Source organism: Armigeres subalbatus, chromosome 1 (genome assembly GCF_024139115.2).
Source record: "Armigeres subalbatus isolate Guangzhou_Male chromosome 1, GZ_Asu_2, whole genome shotgun sequence".
Classification (NCBI taxonomy): Eukaryota; Metazoa; Arthropoda; class Insecta; order Diptera; family Culicidae; genus Armigeres; species Armigeres subalbatus.
This window is the reverse complement of record NC_085139.1, coordinates 156,010,418-156,028,004: the sequence shown is the minus strand read 5'-3', so window position 1 is coordinate 156,028,004 and position 17,587 is coordinate 156,010,418. Positions and strand designations below refer to the sequence as shown.

The following is a 17,587-nucleotide window of genomic DNA, read 5'->3' as shown; positions in this document are numbered from 1 at the left end:
ACGGAATCATTATCGCCCAATTCTAAATTCACCATATTTGGACAAGCGGGAACCAGATGGCGGTAGTGTGTAAACATCAAACTTAAGTAAAATGGATGGGAGCGCCATCAGTGGCCGATCGGACACCTACAAAAAATTGAATCCACCATTAAAAAGGTGAACGATGGAACATGTGTTGAGTGAGACATCTGTTTCTCTGTAGTTACTCTTTATCTTGATATTTATTATCGTAAATGGCGTAATCTGAATAGGCTATAAGTTAATCCAACCCTGCTTATATGAAACAGAGGGTGAGTACCTTAACTAACAAAGTGAGTATCCTTTTTAATGATCTAGGGGATCTAAAGAGCTTTTTCCTCATTGTGAGACATCCATTCAGGTAATGGAAATTCTCGACGTCCATTACTGAAGTGTATTTTGAGGTATTTAAAAAAATAGTTCTTCACTATTATAAGTTTGTCGAACTGAGTCGATTGGTATAAAACATTATGGATCTCCAGGCCTCATGTTTTTGGAATGAAATCATATCACATCACGTACACAGAGTACAAGGAAGACATAAATGATTTGTTCTTCAAGGACAAACTGTACGTTGATATTTGTAACCGCATATAAAAGAAAACTCACCTAGGAAGCTCCGTTACAATTGACGATTGATGTCAAACTTCTTGAGAGCAAATCAAAGGAAATCAAACTTCTTATGAGAGCGTTTCGGATGGAATAAATATAACCACGTGCTGCTAATCTATTAGATAAATTTTATTATATCGTAAAGCCAACATTTGGATAATTAATAATACAGTTGTTTGCACATATGTTAGTAGACTGAATTATCGTACTAGTTGCCATTATTGATGTTTAGTTGAAATGATGTTATGTTATTTGTGGCTATTATTCAATTATTAAGCGATTATACTGTCTTAAATAAAGGAAACGTTCACAGAGTTTTTCTTCATTTCTGTGATTTTGAGCCTTTATCAAATATCATTCAGCATTGTATACCACTACAAAAGCACGGTTGTCAGACTTACATCTTCATAATTATAATCTCAACCAGGCCTCATTCCTCGTAATAATTATTCACATCTTGACTTCATACCAACATAAACTAACCCTTAGTTTAATTTCAAATCCCTATCGAAACCTCAATAGGGCCTAATTGAATTTCATATAAGCGGTGAAGACGTTAACGATGGAAGTGATGGGGTTTGAGGGATGGGTGACTTTTTATCAATGTCGTCGAATTCGTCGTTTTGATTCATTTTCAATTCGTATAACACAGAGTTTAGCTTGTTCCACTCGTCCATCCGTGGACTGGCCAAGTTATCGGCCACATCGTAAACATACACGCGACCGGCTTCGTCACCGACTGTTACATGTAATCCCGAAGGTGTCCAGGAAACTCTGTTCAAAGCAGGCTGACCTTCCACTACTACAGAAGCCGTCGGAACTTCTGTATCTTGGTTGAGATTCCACAAGTCTAGTCGACCACTTCCGTCCACTCCGGCGAAGAGAGCCGGATGAATTGGCGACCAAGCGACATCCATCACATAATCCGAGTTATCTTCAAATGAATACAAAGGCTTGTTGTCTTTTAGACTCCACAATTTTATGGTCCAATCAATGGACGATGTAAGGAACAAATGGCCAAAGTCTGGCGAAGATTGATTATGGTGTGCAGAAATGCCAGTTACCGGACCCAAATGTTTTTCGTAGGTTTCTCCGATTCCGGAACGATTACCGTGCCGGCAGGCCGAGTAAACATACCCATCTTCGCTACCAAGAACAAAGTTGTTGACCTCATTGTGGGGAAAAGCCATACATGTAACGGAAATAGCCTTCGATTGTCGCTGTTGCAGCTCTAGGACGTCCTGTGGTTGCGAAAGCATGTCCAAACTCCATGAGCACAGCTTACCGTCCGAACTAATCGAGATCACGTTGTGGGCATTTTGTGTACCCACCATGGAAAGACAGTAGACCGGTTGCTAGAATTCACGGAGGAAGTAAATATATGGTTTAATTTTGCATCGTGTATACCCACCGTATGTGCATTGGTGCTGAGAGGGGTCCTTTGAATTGGTGTCCTTTTCTGCACTCGGTTATCCCAGAGTACAATCTGTCCGGAATAGGTTCCACCCAGAATCAAGTTAGGGTGGAACTTGGCGAAGCAGGTCGACATAACGGCGCTCTGACAGTGGAACACGTCCTCTGGGGTGTGCTTCTTAAACTTGGTGTTCCAAACGATGACAACGCCGTCCGGTTCATTGGGCGATTCCTCATTATTGTGATAGGAGGCAACCATCAACTCCGGATGGTGTGTCGACCAATCGAATGAAGTGACGCATCGATTCTTCGACCATCGATCACAGTAGAAAGTACGGTTCAGCGATAACCGGGCTAAGGAACGTTCATCGCTGTAAGATTAGGGAATTTTGTGTTAGGAGTAAACAGTGACAGTATTTGATTTGCCCTACTTAATATCATCAGTATCTGCCCCACCAATGTAATCCATATAAATGTCAACTTGTTCGGAGAGAGCACGTTCCATTATTTTTCCCGTTCTCAAAATGAAACGTTGGAAATCTTCAGATAGAATGATCATCTGCTTTTGCTCGGCCGACAGCTCTTTGACTACAATAATAACATCGATTAGTACCTAAACATTTAAATGTAATACTAGAACTGACCTTCCTTGACTTCTTCTTTTTTCTGTTCTTGAGGTGTGATGGCCGGGGCCACCTCCTTAACCGTCGGAAGTCCATGCGGAAGAATACCCGGCGGTAGTTTCGAGTGGAAGCCGTGATCGATATGAGTCAGGGAGTTCTCCTCGTCGTCACCTTGACCATCGCCAAAAGTAAGCACTGCATGAGTAAAACTAATCTTGCTCTAGACATCTGATAGCGTCGCAGGGACAGACATTTTTACTACATTTACACTAATGTGGTTAGTATGCTATATTGAAAAAGGTGCCGTAAAAGCTAGAAATGAGGTGCACTGGAAGAACGCGCATTTGGAATTAAGGGCTATGCGGTGGATTTTATTTACAAATCTGGTTGCGAAGGATGTAGTTAGCGAATGAAATAAAAGCAATGTAATAAATAAAACTACACATAATTGGTAGTTATTTTCGAAAAGATATCGATTTTTAAATTATAGAAAACATTGTTTCATCTTTAGAAGCAGGAGATAAAAATATTCACAAAAATCCTCATCTTGTTATGCTGCAAGGGAGTCGCACACGCTTTGCTTGTGAACTGTTTTCCTTTTGACTTCAGTTGTATAATACAATACAATGCAATAATTGTAGACAACAAAAGTTTTTTTTCTATGATGATTTATTGAATTTTTTTAAAGGTGTTTTTTTAATCTTAAAATTAAGTTCAACACTGTAGGAAAGGAATCAGAAGAATTCCCGTAGCGGGCCTACCTTGGGTACCTCCCGGAGCAAGGTAACACTGGTTAACAAAAGGAAAGGCTAGGCCAGAAGGGCCGCTTTGCGAGTAAACCAAGGGCTTATCCTTAGAAGGCCCGTTCGCCTATCCTATGACAATAGGACTTACCCCCAAAGCAGTGTTCTGTGGCCCGAAGAGGGGACTACATTTCAAAAAATAATCCTGCGTCTGCGAGTGCGTCCCTCATACTGGCCGTGATGCCGTATAAATCCCTGGGGTTGCGACAATGGCAGTTGGATCGAAATGGGCCTGCCCCGAAATTGTGGGAGACTCTGATGTGCCCGGTCCTGAGCCTTGAGATCACGATTTGCTCCTTTTGGGAGACCAAGTCATTTCAAGGACCTGTGCAGCCCTTGCGACGCACTAAACGATGCACTTTCTTCCATCGATTCATTCTTCCTGGACTTCGAACTAGATCTTAATGCTATCGTACAGCTTTTTAACGATAAGCTACAACGAGCGATTGAAGCTAATGTTCCGCTACAGCGTCCTCTGTTGAAACCTTTGAGGGCAAACAAACGTTTTCAAACATTGAAGCGTTCCTGTGTACTCCGAAAATACCGACTTAACCACTCGCCTTGCTCCAAACGAGTCGCTTCTCGCTTGCCAGCAACAAACACGTGCGCTACAACTGCCTCTTATATACTCACTACCTAGACCGAATGCAACGAAGTCTCGTACATGCTCGACACGTTTCTGGTCCTTCATCTGGTCAAAGCGCTAGGAAAATGGGTTGACTTTTTAATGTATCTGCGTAAATCTTCTGCTTCCAGAAAATGCGAATTATTTGCTGAACAATTTATGAGTGCTTTTTCCAAGTATCACCTACACAAATTGACGCTGCCTTACGGAATTTTGTAACAAATAGCATCGACTTGAATATTACTGAAATTTCAGATGAGCAGGTTCTGAAGAAAGACAAGAAAGGCGATAAAAATAACGTTGCTAATTACATCATTGTGCCTCTGCTCTAAACTATTCGGGATTATTGTTAATAATGCCCTTTGCAGTACGACATCAGTTGCACCATGTGTACACTCTATCTGGAGAACAACCGCTGATAAAGTTAGAGACTTTGGCGTGATGCTAGGTTGTGAATTAGCGTTTAGACCTCATTACGGAAACGTTATCTCTAAAGCTAACATACAGCTTATTCTAAATTAGATGGATTCACTGATCCCCTCTGCTTCAAAGCTTTGTACTGTGCGTTGGTACGAACAGTTTTGGAATCAGCAGTGCTGGTCTGGTGTCCTCATGTTAGGAGCTGGATCGATCGGATCGAGGCAGTTCAACGCTAACTTCATTTCCATAGCATCCATTCTTCCTCCATATGAACGTCGCTGCATGCTCATCGGAATTGAAACATTGGAGAAAAGAAGGACCACGATACAAACAGCCTTCGTTGCAAAAATTAAAATACAAAAATACACTTCTTGCGAAGTGCTGACATCGAGTATAGAGTACAGAATTGAGGAGTATTGGAGCCAGAACCACGTATGTTTGAGCGTTAATACCCTCCGGTGACTAAGATAGTGAACAGCTTTAGTTTCATCACATGATATTGTGCGTTTACTTGCTTAGGGCAACACGGTCGGTTAAGGTACAGGGTTGTTACGGAGATCTTGAAATATTTTCCGCGCCGAATCCGCGCCGACTAAAATCAAATCCGCGCCATTTCCGCGCGACCCAAAATTAAATTTCAAGCAAATACACCTTAAATATCAATTTTGGCCACCACAATTTACTGAACGTCTTCTTTTCGAGTTCGTCTTTATAATATTACTGATTTTAAATATATTTTTTAACTTCAACGTTACACATGTTAGTATAGCAGTTAATATAACAACCCTTCTAGATGGTCCCTTTCACCACTAGTAGAACCGAGGCTAAGAGAACAAGTACTTATCAGCCAAAACTATTTCAATAAGCACCGCTTTTTAGATGAGATGATGGTTTTGGCATGTTTTGTTCCGTTATTATCTGTGTGTCAGGAATGTTCATACTAGATTTGAATATACAGGTAAACTTGGCAAATAATAAGAATCTGCCGAAACCGAAATATTTCTGAAGTAATAAATTATGCAATTTTGTTGTAATTATTGATTATAAGACAAACTTGCGTATAGATTAAGGAATTAGACCATACAACTTCAACAAAACTTCTGTATATCAATTATTTGAATTCGTATCAAGAAACAAATAATACAAAATCTAACGTAGTTGCTCAAGCTCCGCTGATTTGCAACTCAGAATCCTGAGTTTTCGGAAATTTCAACAGAAATTTCTTCAAGATTTTTGAGCATGAGCATGAGCATGAGCATTATGACCGCACAATTCGTAGTTGCTACTCCGTGATTGACTGAACTTGTGAAATTGCACAGAGAACACAATGAATGGGGCTTGGGATTAGCTACCCATTCTCAATGTACACGTTTCAGGAGCTCAAATATTTAAAGTCAATAACGGCGCCGGCCACGTCCTTACGGTCATATAGGAATGGAAGGATTGTTAGTCCGACTCTCGTTGCTACTAGAGACCGAGTATACCTCTGCATCTCCACGATTGTCTTGGGATAGGATATCGTCTTAGTTACAAAGGATAATTTATCTGGATTCACTTTGGTAAGCGATGCGATCTATGGGATGGGAAATGACACTAATACGAGTTAAAAGTTTAAAACTTGCACGCCCGGTGGCATATGAAAGCCAAGGAGATTCGCGTTTTGAACGACCGCACGGAAGCGCAGCACTCTGTATTCACTTGTTCGATGGCTACAGCAAACTATTGAAGAATTCGCTTTTTTCGACCGCGCGCGACATGCGCATGAGCCACCGAACACAAGATAGATACTTTTTTTCTTTCCCGACGACTAAAACACGCACTGCACTTATTTGTTCGATAGCTACTCTTATTACCGGCCGCGCAATGCAGAACAAATATTTCGGCCGATCACGCGATCGTTCTGCAGTCCGAAACAAGAGAAATCTCGCACTGAACTGATTTTTATTACCGGCCGCACAATGCAGAACAAATATTTCGGCCGATCGCGCGATCGTTCTGCAGTCCGAAACAAGAGAAATCTCACACTGAACTGATTTTTATTACCGGCCGCACAATGCAGAACAAATATTTCAGCTGATCGCGCGATCGTTCTGCAGTCCGAAACAAGAGAAATCACGCACTGAACTGATTTTTATTACCGGCCGCGCAATGCAGAACAAATATTTCGGCCGAACACGCGATCGTTCTGCAGTCCGAAACAAGAGAAATCACGCACTGAACTCCAGAAATTTCTTCAAGATTTTTGTAGAATAATTTGCATCTCCAGTGAACATTCGTTCGGAATTTGTGCGTAAAGTCCTCTTTTAATTCTTGTAATAGATAAACACTCTACAAGCTGATGCAGTAAATTCCGGCAACTGACATTTTTAGTTTCAATTTATCCGCAATTATTCGGCAGGAATTCCTGTGTCGTTTTTTACTAGAATTTCAGCTAAAATCTCCGTGAAAATTTGCAAAAATTTCTTCAGAAATGTTATATACATGCGCAGATTCATCCCAGAAATTCCTATGGTAAATCATCCGACAATTATCGCGGAAATTATCCTGGATGTGTTGGCAGAAATCCAACTGCTTTTGGAATTTCTGCAAAAGTCGCTCCAAAATTGTCTCTGTCCGAGAACATTTGCGAAAATGTATCCGGGTGTTCTTGCGAAAGCTCCTCCGGGAATTTATGCGGAAATTATTTTTTTCCATGAATTCAAGAAAATTCTTCCAAAACAACATGCGGGAAATTTTCAAGAGACTACATGTGGAAACCTGTGGAAATCGCTTTGGAAATTCTTGCAGAAATTGATTGATGACTTCCCGCGGAAAAAACTGTAAAAGCTTTCGTTAAATTCAAGGCGCGTTTCTCAGGATTTTTTACAGAAATCATTTTGATCATTGCTACAGAAACTTCGAAGGAAATCGCAACGTGAATTCTTGCAAAAACTCTTCTGGAAATATATTACAAATTTCCTCCTTCAATTCCTGTGGAAATCGTTTTGGAAATATCTGCAAACATTATAATTCGGGAATTCTTTCGTAAATTCAAGGCGATATTCCTGCGATTTTTTTTACAGTAATTCCATTGATCAGCGCTCCAATAATTTCCGTGGAAATTCTTCCAAAATATTTCTAAAATATTTCGCAAGAAATGCTCCTAGAAAAATTGCGGTTTTTTTTTCAGAAACACCTTTTAAAAATTACATTTTAATGTTTAAACGAATTTTATTAAAATGAGGCATCTGCATAAAATCAAAAATCATTTTTGTGTTTAATAACCCTTATTCGTTCTAGATGAATGCTAAAAAATAAAAGTTTCGAAAAATGATATGAAATATCATACTTGTGGTGCACCGTAAAAGGAATAATCAATCAGAAACTGACAAATATCTCGGAATTACGACGAAGTTGCCGGGATAAAAAACGGGTGTTCAAGTCCTTCAACAGACATGTTTTGTATGCGTCATCAGAATGACGTTTCAGAATGATTTGAAAGCGACAACAAATGACGCCCCTCATAACATTTGTTTAATCAATGCTCAAGGGGGTAATCATAGAATTGAAACAGGACTTGTTAATATCCGAAAAACAATGTGAGTAATTAAATAACTACAAACGCAAATTTTGTTCTCGAAAACATTTGCTAACGAGAATAAAACCCATCTAGATAGACATAATTTTTTTTTTCAAATAAACGTCCTTAGATCCAGAATTTTATTTGTTCAATTTATACCTAAAACTAAATCCGCGCCAAATTCGCGCGAAGTCCTAAAATCGTTATGTAAATCCGCGCCAAATCCGCGAAAACCGCGAAATCCGCGAAAATCGCGAAATCCACGTAGTCGTAACAACCCTGGAGGTAGCCTTAAACCCCGGAAAAAAATTCCATCGGATTTTGGGCCCCATGCCTTAAAGGTAGCCTCACACCTCACACCTCACACCCTGGTACTTATGAGGGTGTTGCAAAGTCACTGGCCTCTTGCTTCCATTCTCTCCCTACTAATGAAGAAGATAGGCAAAACACTGATTTTTAATCTAAAAATTACGCCGTAACAAAGCCAATGCAACTTGTAGCTCAATACCGGGATAGAAATGTTAGTCAAAAGTCACTATTTCTCGGGTGACTTTCAAAAGTACTTGATTATGTAAACAAAGATTCAAACGTTGATTTCTTCAATCTGATAGAACTCCCACGCAAACCGTCACCACAGACAGGTGGGGTGAGGCTTCGGCTACCTGTTCATGGTTTTGGTTTGTGGGGTAGTTCCATCAGATTGTACAAATCGACGTATGAATCGTTGTTTATAAAATCGCATACGTCTTTTTGAATAAGTACCCGAGATTTGGTCACTTTTTCTGCAACTGAAAGTCACTATTTGGTCACTTTTTCGTTTTCGATGGTCACTAAAGTCACTATTTTGTATGGCATTCATCGCTACTAGCCCTAAGAATAGCTCGTTTCTGTATGCGTTCAATCCTTGAACGCTATGAAACCTGGTATATACCCAAACAAATTAAGCAGTTTCTATGGGAAGAACCAAAGCAATATGAATAGGTTTGTGAAATAGGGTCATTTGCCAAATGTTGAACGACTAATTTCTTCGCCTATTGTTGAACGCACGTGCATGTCTTATGGGAGTTCAACAATAGGCGATAAAATTAGCCGTTTAACATTTGTCGGTTTTCCCCTAATGAGCAATATTTGCGATAAAACCCAAATAACCACTGGCTTTAAAGATAACAGCCCAGCGATGCTAATCGAAAGACTATTTTGAATATAGCACGGTACCTAAGTCCTTTACTTAGTCGGCAAAACTCCATAAATGCAATAGTTGTAATCAATAATTGGTGATGTAGGGACGTTAACAATAAGCTTGTTATTGCTACGAGAGCTACGATCTACCTTGCGAAACCCCAGAAGTCGTTGAAAGACAGCAGCCAATTTTCACACGCAATGCTATGCCAGTTAGGTACGAATGACCGTGAACGACGGTTTTATAAACCGGCATCGTTACCGATTATTTCTTCTTATGCTTGACTAAACCTTAGATGGCGTTATGCATTGCTAGCTCGATGAAAGCAATTTATTGTCTCCGTTGCTTACGTTGCTGTGCATTGGGTCTGCGTTACCTGCCAAACAGGTGACGCTGCAGACCGTGGGCTGATATATGATAAAAACCAATTATTCCACCTTTTTGAAACTGATTGAGAGGCGCAACTGCAAGATAGCTGTGTCTCTGTTGGGTATCAAAGTTCGGGTAGGTGAGCGTTGAGGCACAAGTGATGTGCGGGTGTTCTACGCCCAAAATAATGCACAGGAGGTGCACAAAGTGGAAACAAATGGGAGATGGTGATGTTACAACCCTCACGGAATGAGAGACTGAATGTCAGGAGAGTGGTGCACAAGTGGTGCAAGCAAATGGGAGATGGGGGTATAACAAGTAATACCCCAACAAAGTGAGGGACCGAATGTATGGACGAGCACACAAATAAGCCTCGCATGGAACGCATGGTCAGAGTGACTGCTTAGGGGTCGTTCACTAATTACGTAAGCATTTTTCTGGGTTTACGGACCCCAGATTTTTTTTGTTTATGTGAAGAGTAAGAAAATGACTGAACCCACATCCTCCACGTAATTAGAAAACGACCCCTTAGGCAGTAGTGTGGTCCGGCTGCCATTGACGGATTTAGTGAAGTCTCGCTAGACCTGGCAGAAGTATCGGGTGCAGATACCTCTGCAGCACCCCAGAATTAGGGGTTTGGTGCTTCTGCGGCACCTTAGAAATAAGAGACGTAAAAGGGTCTGCCTCGTAGCTGAGGTAGGAGCGGCACCAACATAGGGTCGCCTCCGGCTTGGTAGACAAGTGGTGCCACCCTGTTGCAGGACGGGGTGATCACCATACTGAATAAGGACTATCTGTGTTGTGAGATGGTAGCATGAGGTACCTTCTGCAGGGTTCCTGTGCGTTCTTGCTGTTATTCGAGCGGCATAGGCAGGTGAGTGTTGGGGGATACGTGGGGCCAATATGTCTTGTGCACAGGTGGTGCATGGGGAGAACTAGGAGAGGTGATGCGCAAACGTGCACTTGTGTACGTTATGTAGGGGGCGCAATGCCCAATAGACATCCCCCGAAGTATTGCTTAAATGCGGAGAGGAAGGAGTTGGTTTTAGTGGGTCGGGAGTGTTGATCCTATCCCCAGGTGTCTGGTTGGAGATTTCCTTTACCTTCGTTAAAAATATATATCATGAGGCTAACACGATGATACTTTAATGCCCAGGGAAATCGAGACAATTTCCAATCCAAAAATTGCCTACAAACTTAATTTTTTTTACCAATATCTCAGCAAAATGTTGAACTTTTACCGAGATTCGCACAGCCGTGCCCCAGCAAACATGTTTTTTTGTCGGGATTTCTGTCAAAATTGCTGGAAATCAGCAAACAATTTGCCGAAAATCAGCTAACAAACGTAATTTTTACCGGAATATCAGTTTTTCATTTTGCTGGCGCACGGCTGTGCGGATTTTTGCCGATCTGCAGAAATAAAAACTAAGTGTGTAGATCGATACGGCGGCGCACAAGGATGAGATGTCGGGATAATTGACATCTCTTCGATCGCCGCTCTTGTATACAGGAAACATTTGTAGCGGTTTTCTACACAGGCGGAAAAATTCCATTAGACAGTGAAGTGGCGCAAGTGACCACGGCCGAAGCAACGTTGTTAGCAGCCTCGGTGATTGACATCAGAGATGACTTTATTATGAAAGGTGCTTGCATATCTGTCGGCAAATAGATGACAGATGGATTGGGTGTTGGGGCCACTTTCCGGTTCAGAGTCATTAAGTCCTATGAATAAAAAGTTGTTAAACTCAAAGAAAACTACGTGTTTGATATGAATAAAAAAAACTTTTCGAACATATGGCATAATCTTGATCAGTACAATTGCTGATGAAGAATGTGAACGTGTTCTATACACATGTGGAAGTGTTGGTTTGACAAATGGATTGCTAGTGATTTGACAATGCGTCCAATTTGGGAATCTCGAGCTAATTCAGTAGCCGCTAAGTTGCGAAAGCCGACGGAGGTCCTTCGTAGCTTAGTTGGTTAAAAAGGCCCAGTCTAGCGTATTGAGGATCGTGGGTTCGAGTCCCATCGAAGGAAAAGTGGCTCCCCCAATACATTTTTCAAATCATAATCTTCCACATAATGTAGGCATATTCACATCTGAATTTTCAGAACATTGTAAATTTATTACTTTGATTAAACTGATATGACATTCGAATTTAAGCATTTTCTACCGTTCCTTACCATTTACTGCATGCAGAAACGTCAAAACAAAATAGACCACATGATGACGACTATCATTTCATCATTTTCTGCAGCTAATCGTCAAATGCGATGTTTTATTGTTTTCCCTTTAATTGGACTTCTATTTTTAAAAACAAAGACGAATCGCTTCGATTCCGATGAAAACATGCGTATGAAATACAAATAGCAACGTAGACTACAAGAAATCAGTAGTAAACACATCTTTTATTCATACCGAATAGACTGTGCGACAAAAAAAAATCAAAAAAGGTCTAATGCATAAATTTTAAAAATCTCCAATGCAATCTACAAGCCTCCTTTCCAGAGGCTTGACGGCTTCTTTTCCAGAGACTCGGAGGCTCTTTTTCAAAGGCTCGGAATCCTCTTTTTCAAAGGCTCGGAATCCTCTTTTTCAAAGGCTCGGAATCCTCTTTTCAGGAGGCTCGGAATGCTCATTTCCAGAGGCTCGAAATGCTCCTTTCCAAAGGCTCGGAATCCTCCTTTCCAGAGGCTCGTAATCCTCCTTTCCAGAGGCTCGGAATCCTTCTTTCTAGAGGCTCGTAATCCTCCTTTCCAGAGGCTCGGAATCTTTCTTTCCAGAGGCTCGGAATCTTTCTTTCCAGAGGCTCGAGTCTCCTTTTCAGAGGCTCGGAAGCCTCTTTTCAAGAGGCTCGGAAGCCTCCTTTCAAGAGGCTCGGAAGCCTCCTTTCAAGAGGCTCGGAAGCCTCCTTTCAAGAGGCTCGGAAGCCTCCTTTCAAGAGGCTCGGAAGCCTCCTTTCAAGAGGCTCGGAAGCCTCCTTTCAAGAGGCTCGAAGCCTCCTTTCAAGAGGCTCAGGCCTCCTTTCAAGAGGCTCAGGAAGCCTCCTTTCAAGAGGCTCGGAAGCCTCCTTTCAAGAGGCTCAAGCCTCCTTTCAAGAGGCTCAGAAGCCTCCTTCAAGAGGCTCAGGCCTCCTTTCAAGAGGCTCAGAGCCTCCTTTCAAGAGGCTCAGAAGCCTCCTTCAAGAGGCTCAGAAGCCTCCTTTCAAGAGGCCCAGAGCCTCCTTTCAAGAGGCTCAGAAGCCTCCTTTCAAGAGGCTCAGAAGCCTCCTTTCAAGAGGCTCAGCCTCCTTCAAGAGGCTCAAGCCTCCTTCAAGAGGCTCAAGCCTCCCTTTCAAGAGGCTCAGAGCCTCCTTTCAAGAGGCTCAGAAGCCTCCTTTCAAGAGGCTCAGAAGCCTCCTTTCAAGAGGCTCAAAGCCTCCTTCAAGAGGCTCAGAAGCCTCCTTTCAAGAGGCTCAGAAGCCTCCTTTCAAGAGGCCCAGGCCTCCTTTCAAGAGGCTCAGAAGCCTCCTTTCAAGAGGCTCAGAAGCCTCCTTTCAAGAGGCCTCAAGCCTCCTTTCAAGAGGATCAGCCTCCTTTCAAGAGGCTCAGGCCGCCTTTCAAGAGGCTCAGAAGCCTCTTTTCAAGAGGCTCAGAAGCATCCTTTCAAGAGGCTCAGAAGCCTCCTTCAAGAGGCTCAGAAGCCTCCTTCAAGAGGCTCAGAAGCCTCCTTCAAGAGGTTCGGAGCCCTCCTTTCAAGAGGCTCGGAAGCCTCCTTTCAAGAGGCTCGGAAGCCTTCTTTCAAGAGACTCTGAACCATCCTTTCAAGAGGCTCAGAACCATCCTTTCCAGAGGCTCGGAAGCGTCCTTTCAAGAGGCTCGGAAGCCTCCTTTCAAGAGGCTCGGAAGCCTCCTTTCAAGAGGCTCGGAAGCCTCCTTTCAAGAGGCTCGGAAGCCTCCTTTCAAGAGGCTCGGAAGCCTCCTTTCAATAGGCTCGGAAGCCTTCTTTCAAGAGGCTCGGAAGCCTCCTTTCAAGAGGCTCGAAAGTCTCTTTCAAGAGGCTCGGAAGCCTCCTTTCAAGGGGCTCGGAAGCCTCCTTTCAAGAGGCCCGGAAGCCTATTTTTACGCGAAACCGTAGAACAGGTTATGGCAGGCTGCCCGTGCGCAGTACTCACAAATGCAGCTTACACCGAACAGTGGTGTCGTAAAGATTGTGCACTAACACCTGACGTTGCAATGTGGTCTCTTCGACCATTTTGTACCGGTACCGCCCAGATCGTGTTCTTGTAAATGATTGTTACAAGCTGTACTGGGATCGTACCGTATTGACGGATCTCTATATCCATCACAACCGTTCAGATATTATGATTCATGACAAAGATTTCAGGAAAGTTGTCATTATCGATATCGCCGTCCCATTGAACTGTAACCTGGAGGAAACTGATGACTAAAAAATCGTCAAATATCATACGTTCATAGTTGATTTGAATAAAAATAAAGATGACGATTTTGGCAATTGCGGAGGGTTTTTCTTGAAACGATTACACGGCGCTCATACCCTCTTCGTCAAAATGATCCACGCTCATGTATCTATGATTTTGGTTCAATTTATGAAAATATCATAATACGGCTTCAACTATAAAAATCGATACAGGCTAATATACAAGCGAGGTAAGAAAAACATTTGCCAACTTTTCATATAGTAATCCTAAGCCGATTTTCTCAGTTGTTGTTGCATTCGGAAGGAGACAAAGCCATGTTAATCACCATTGAATTTGATGAGAACTGGTTGAGTATTTCAAAAGTTATGAAGAAAATAGTAAATTTTTAATTAAAGCGTTTGTAAACGCCGTAAGTAAGGTGATTTTGGTTGGTAGGGGGAGTAGAGGCAATATGAACATACGGGGCAATATGAGACACCCTCATTTCGAGCTTATTGACAAGTTTTATCACGTAAAAGTTATATGATCTTTATGATAATGCTCTACGTATGCCTCAACATGTAAACCGCATTAAATTTCATTTCGAACACGAAAATACACATGAAATTTTAAATTTTCGCTGCCTAATCAAAATTTGTATAATATTTGAAGTTTATAAATAAGGTTTTGACATAAAACTGATTAAAATACAGGTTAAAAATACATTACAATCAAAACATCTATTATAATTGAATATTGTGCACACGTTTGTACTGATACAAATATGAATTTTTCATAAAATTTTTGTTTTCCAAAACCAGTCTCTATGGGGCAATATGGGCATACCTGCACAGAGCAAGATATCAGGCCTTAATTTGCGAACAAGTTCAAATTTCAGTTGCCAAATACAAGAATATTATCATCTATCGATCGAAACAGAAAAAATTACCATGGATCAAATGAAATGTGGCTGTTCAAACGGTGAAGAAGAGTGGCAAATCGGTTCGGTCCGCTGTTGTGCGGTTTATTAATTTTATTTGATATGGAATACTCTAAACTCTTGTAGGAATATCATATTCTTTCATATTACGGCACTTTACTCTCACAAAAAACGTTTGAGATGGGTGGCCCTACTACCCCTAATGGTGGCTCATATTGCCCCGTATAGTCGGGAGCACACATTGAAATTAATACATTTTCAAAAATGCATTCCAACAATTTCCAAACGCATTTTTCATCATTCATCGACGTAATATGAAAGGTAACACTCCCTAGTATAAGCCAACTACATTTGAATGATGATTTTTTAGCTTTTCAGCGCTTTTCGCAACAATTTCCTTAGGTGGGTGGATCATATTGCCCCGATCACCGCTACACGCGAACCTACTTTTCTTTATTTTTTTCAGGCACATGATTTTTTCGCGAGCAAATACCAAAAGTATGACAGAATTTTGTTCACGAACATCAATCCCTTGTTGGGAGTAATAATTACCACAATTATTGTGGTTTCATCGAATAAAAGGGATTCAGTTGATTATAAATAGACACACTAACCATAAACAAAAAGCATTTTTGCTCAAACATTCGTCAAAAACATGTTTCGTATCCATAAAATGTCATGTGAGAAAAATGCTATGTTCACTTTTGTCCATTCGGTACAAATATTCTAAAATCACATCGTTCATGAGTTGATGGTATTTGGTCGGTAAAAGCAGACATAAAATATCACGTAGAACCTAATCTGCCGTCATACGCATATTTGTCCCATGTTTGCTGGGATTCCCTATATACGTGAGACAGTTATGCGTATTTCGGCAGTAATGTGTATGTAAATTTCATTGTCGTATATAATTATGAGTTACCATATATTATGAAACAGGACGAAGGAATAATGTTATTGAAAGACATTTTGAATTACAACTAATGACAGTTGGAATTGGTAGTCGATTTCATCATCATCGTGTATTAGAACGAAAGCAGTGAAACGAAAGGATGTGGGTTATTTACAGAAGTAGCTCTAGCGTTGCTTTGTACAGTACTTAGGATAGAAACTAGTTGTAGCCTCCTTAAAGTGTTTAATCTATTCGACAAGCAGGATCGTAAACATCTGAGAGTAAAAACCGTTCGCTTGATCAAAATCACAATCATTGACAGATAAAAAATATACAGGTCCTCTAATTTCTCCACCCATTTGTTTGGCGTTGATCCTTTGGTTTAGGCTTTGGTATTCGTTATCAACGCATGTTGGTTTTGTTCTGGATTACTTATATTTGTTAAAACACTTATGAGGGAATTAGATCTCTGATGAGTCGCTACGCATTAGTTGTTTGCCCACTGGATGGTTGTTTAGATACTACGAACTTATTAGATGTGATACTAGAAGGAAGGTGTTAAACCCGCATCAAACAGAAGCCTATGGTTAACAGATGGAACGGGGAAACAGGAACAGGGAAGAGGATAGTTCATGAACTTGAGTTTACAAAGCTGGTTTATGAGAAATTCAGATCCGTCTAAGGTTCGTTCTACGTAGTGGAAACACACATATTCTCTAAATGTAATCGGATGCAGAACAGGAAGAGAACAGATACAGTGAAAGATAAGAAAGGGAGAGGCGAAGGAAAGTGAGGAAAACAAAAACATTCACAAAACAATCATTCATTCAAAAAATAACCTTCAAAACTGCAATATCTAAAGTAAGGTAATTTTGAAAGAACAAAATACAGCTCGATAATGTACAAATCTAAGGTTTAAAGTGCATTTTAATGGCAAGTATACTAAAAACTTAAGCAAACGCATTCGCTAGGGTATTATAATGTTCAAAAACTGAACTAACTATATATATGCAAGAGAACAAGGTAAAGGATCATTCTTGGTATTAACAAAAGGAACGAGACTTTTAAAAAGCAGTTTTTTAGAGAGTGACTAATAAGGGATTAGTCATGTTAGGAAGAACCTACCTGTAAACTCATCCTCCCACTCTAAACCGGGGTTCAGATTGTATTCATCTTGAAACAGAAAGAAAGTTCAACTTTAACTTAGTTATCGTTAATTATGAACTGAAGGGTGAAAGAGATTATATTCTATCATAGAGTAGGGAAGAGGGAACACTAACTGGTGGGTGGGAGTAAGCCTTTGAATGGAATTAAGGAACTAAATACTAAAGGAAAGCCAACTAATCACAAAGGGAGTTATTTATCTAAGCCTGTTTCAAATCGATTTCAACACTACCTAGCAACTGCTGCTGCCGTTTGCGTTTTGCGAGTTGCGGTTACTCATTGGATTAAATTTCGGTTTTTGAATGAATGGAAACACAACATTGAAATGAATTGGCGAGAGTTGAAGTAGATTGTGTTGTCATTCCGTACGGTCACATTAATGTTATATATATAGGAACGCAGCCAGAAGTAGTAGGTATTTTTTTGTTGTAGATCTTAGCAAGAAACTAACTTGTATTGGTCGTTTTTCTCTCGTAAAACTCTATTAAAGTTTCTAGATAAATTATCGCTCTCACTGATAAAGTAACTGCTTGCTCTAAAAATCATTCGAATACAAAATTAGCACACTT

The 17,587-nt window shown here is 40.8% G+C and overlaps 1 protein-coding gene across 15 annotated transcripts in view; it reads right to left on the bottom strand.

Annotated features, from left to right (window-relative positions):
* Nucleotides 1–743: 743 nt before the first annotated feature.
* The window catches only part of LOC134205359 (cytoplasmic dynein 1 intermediate chain), a 40,459-nt gene continuing 23,615 nt past the window's right edge, over nt 744–17,587 (bottom strand). For 5 of the 15 annotated variants that reach the window (XM_062680545.1, XM_062680546.1, XM_062680549.1 and 2 more), the window contains 5 exons: nt 16,980–17,027; nt 2,688–2,837; nt 2,475–2,631; nt 2,042–2,414; nt 744–1,985 (listed from right to left, as the gene is read on the bottom strand). In XM_062680545.1, coding sequence (XP_062536529.1) covers nt 1,167–1,985; nt 2,042–2,414; nt 2,475–2,631; nt 2,688–2,837; nt 16,980–17,027 — 1,547 coding nt within the window. In that variant the 3' untranslated portion in view covers nt 744–1,166. Of the gene's footprint in view, nt 1,986–2,041; nt 2,415–2,474; nt 2,632–2,687; nt 2,862–16,979; nt 17,028–17,587 lie in introns of all 15 variants that reach the window. The other 10 variants (XM_062680550.1, XM_062680553.1, XM_062680556.1 and 7 more) reach the window with 3 other exon arrangements.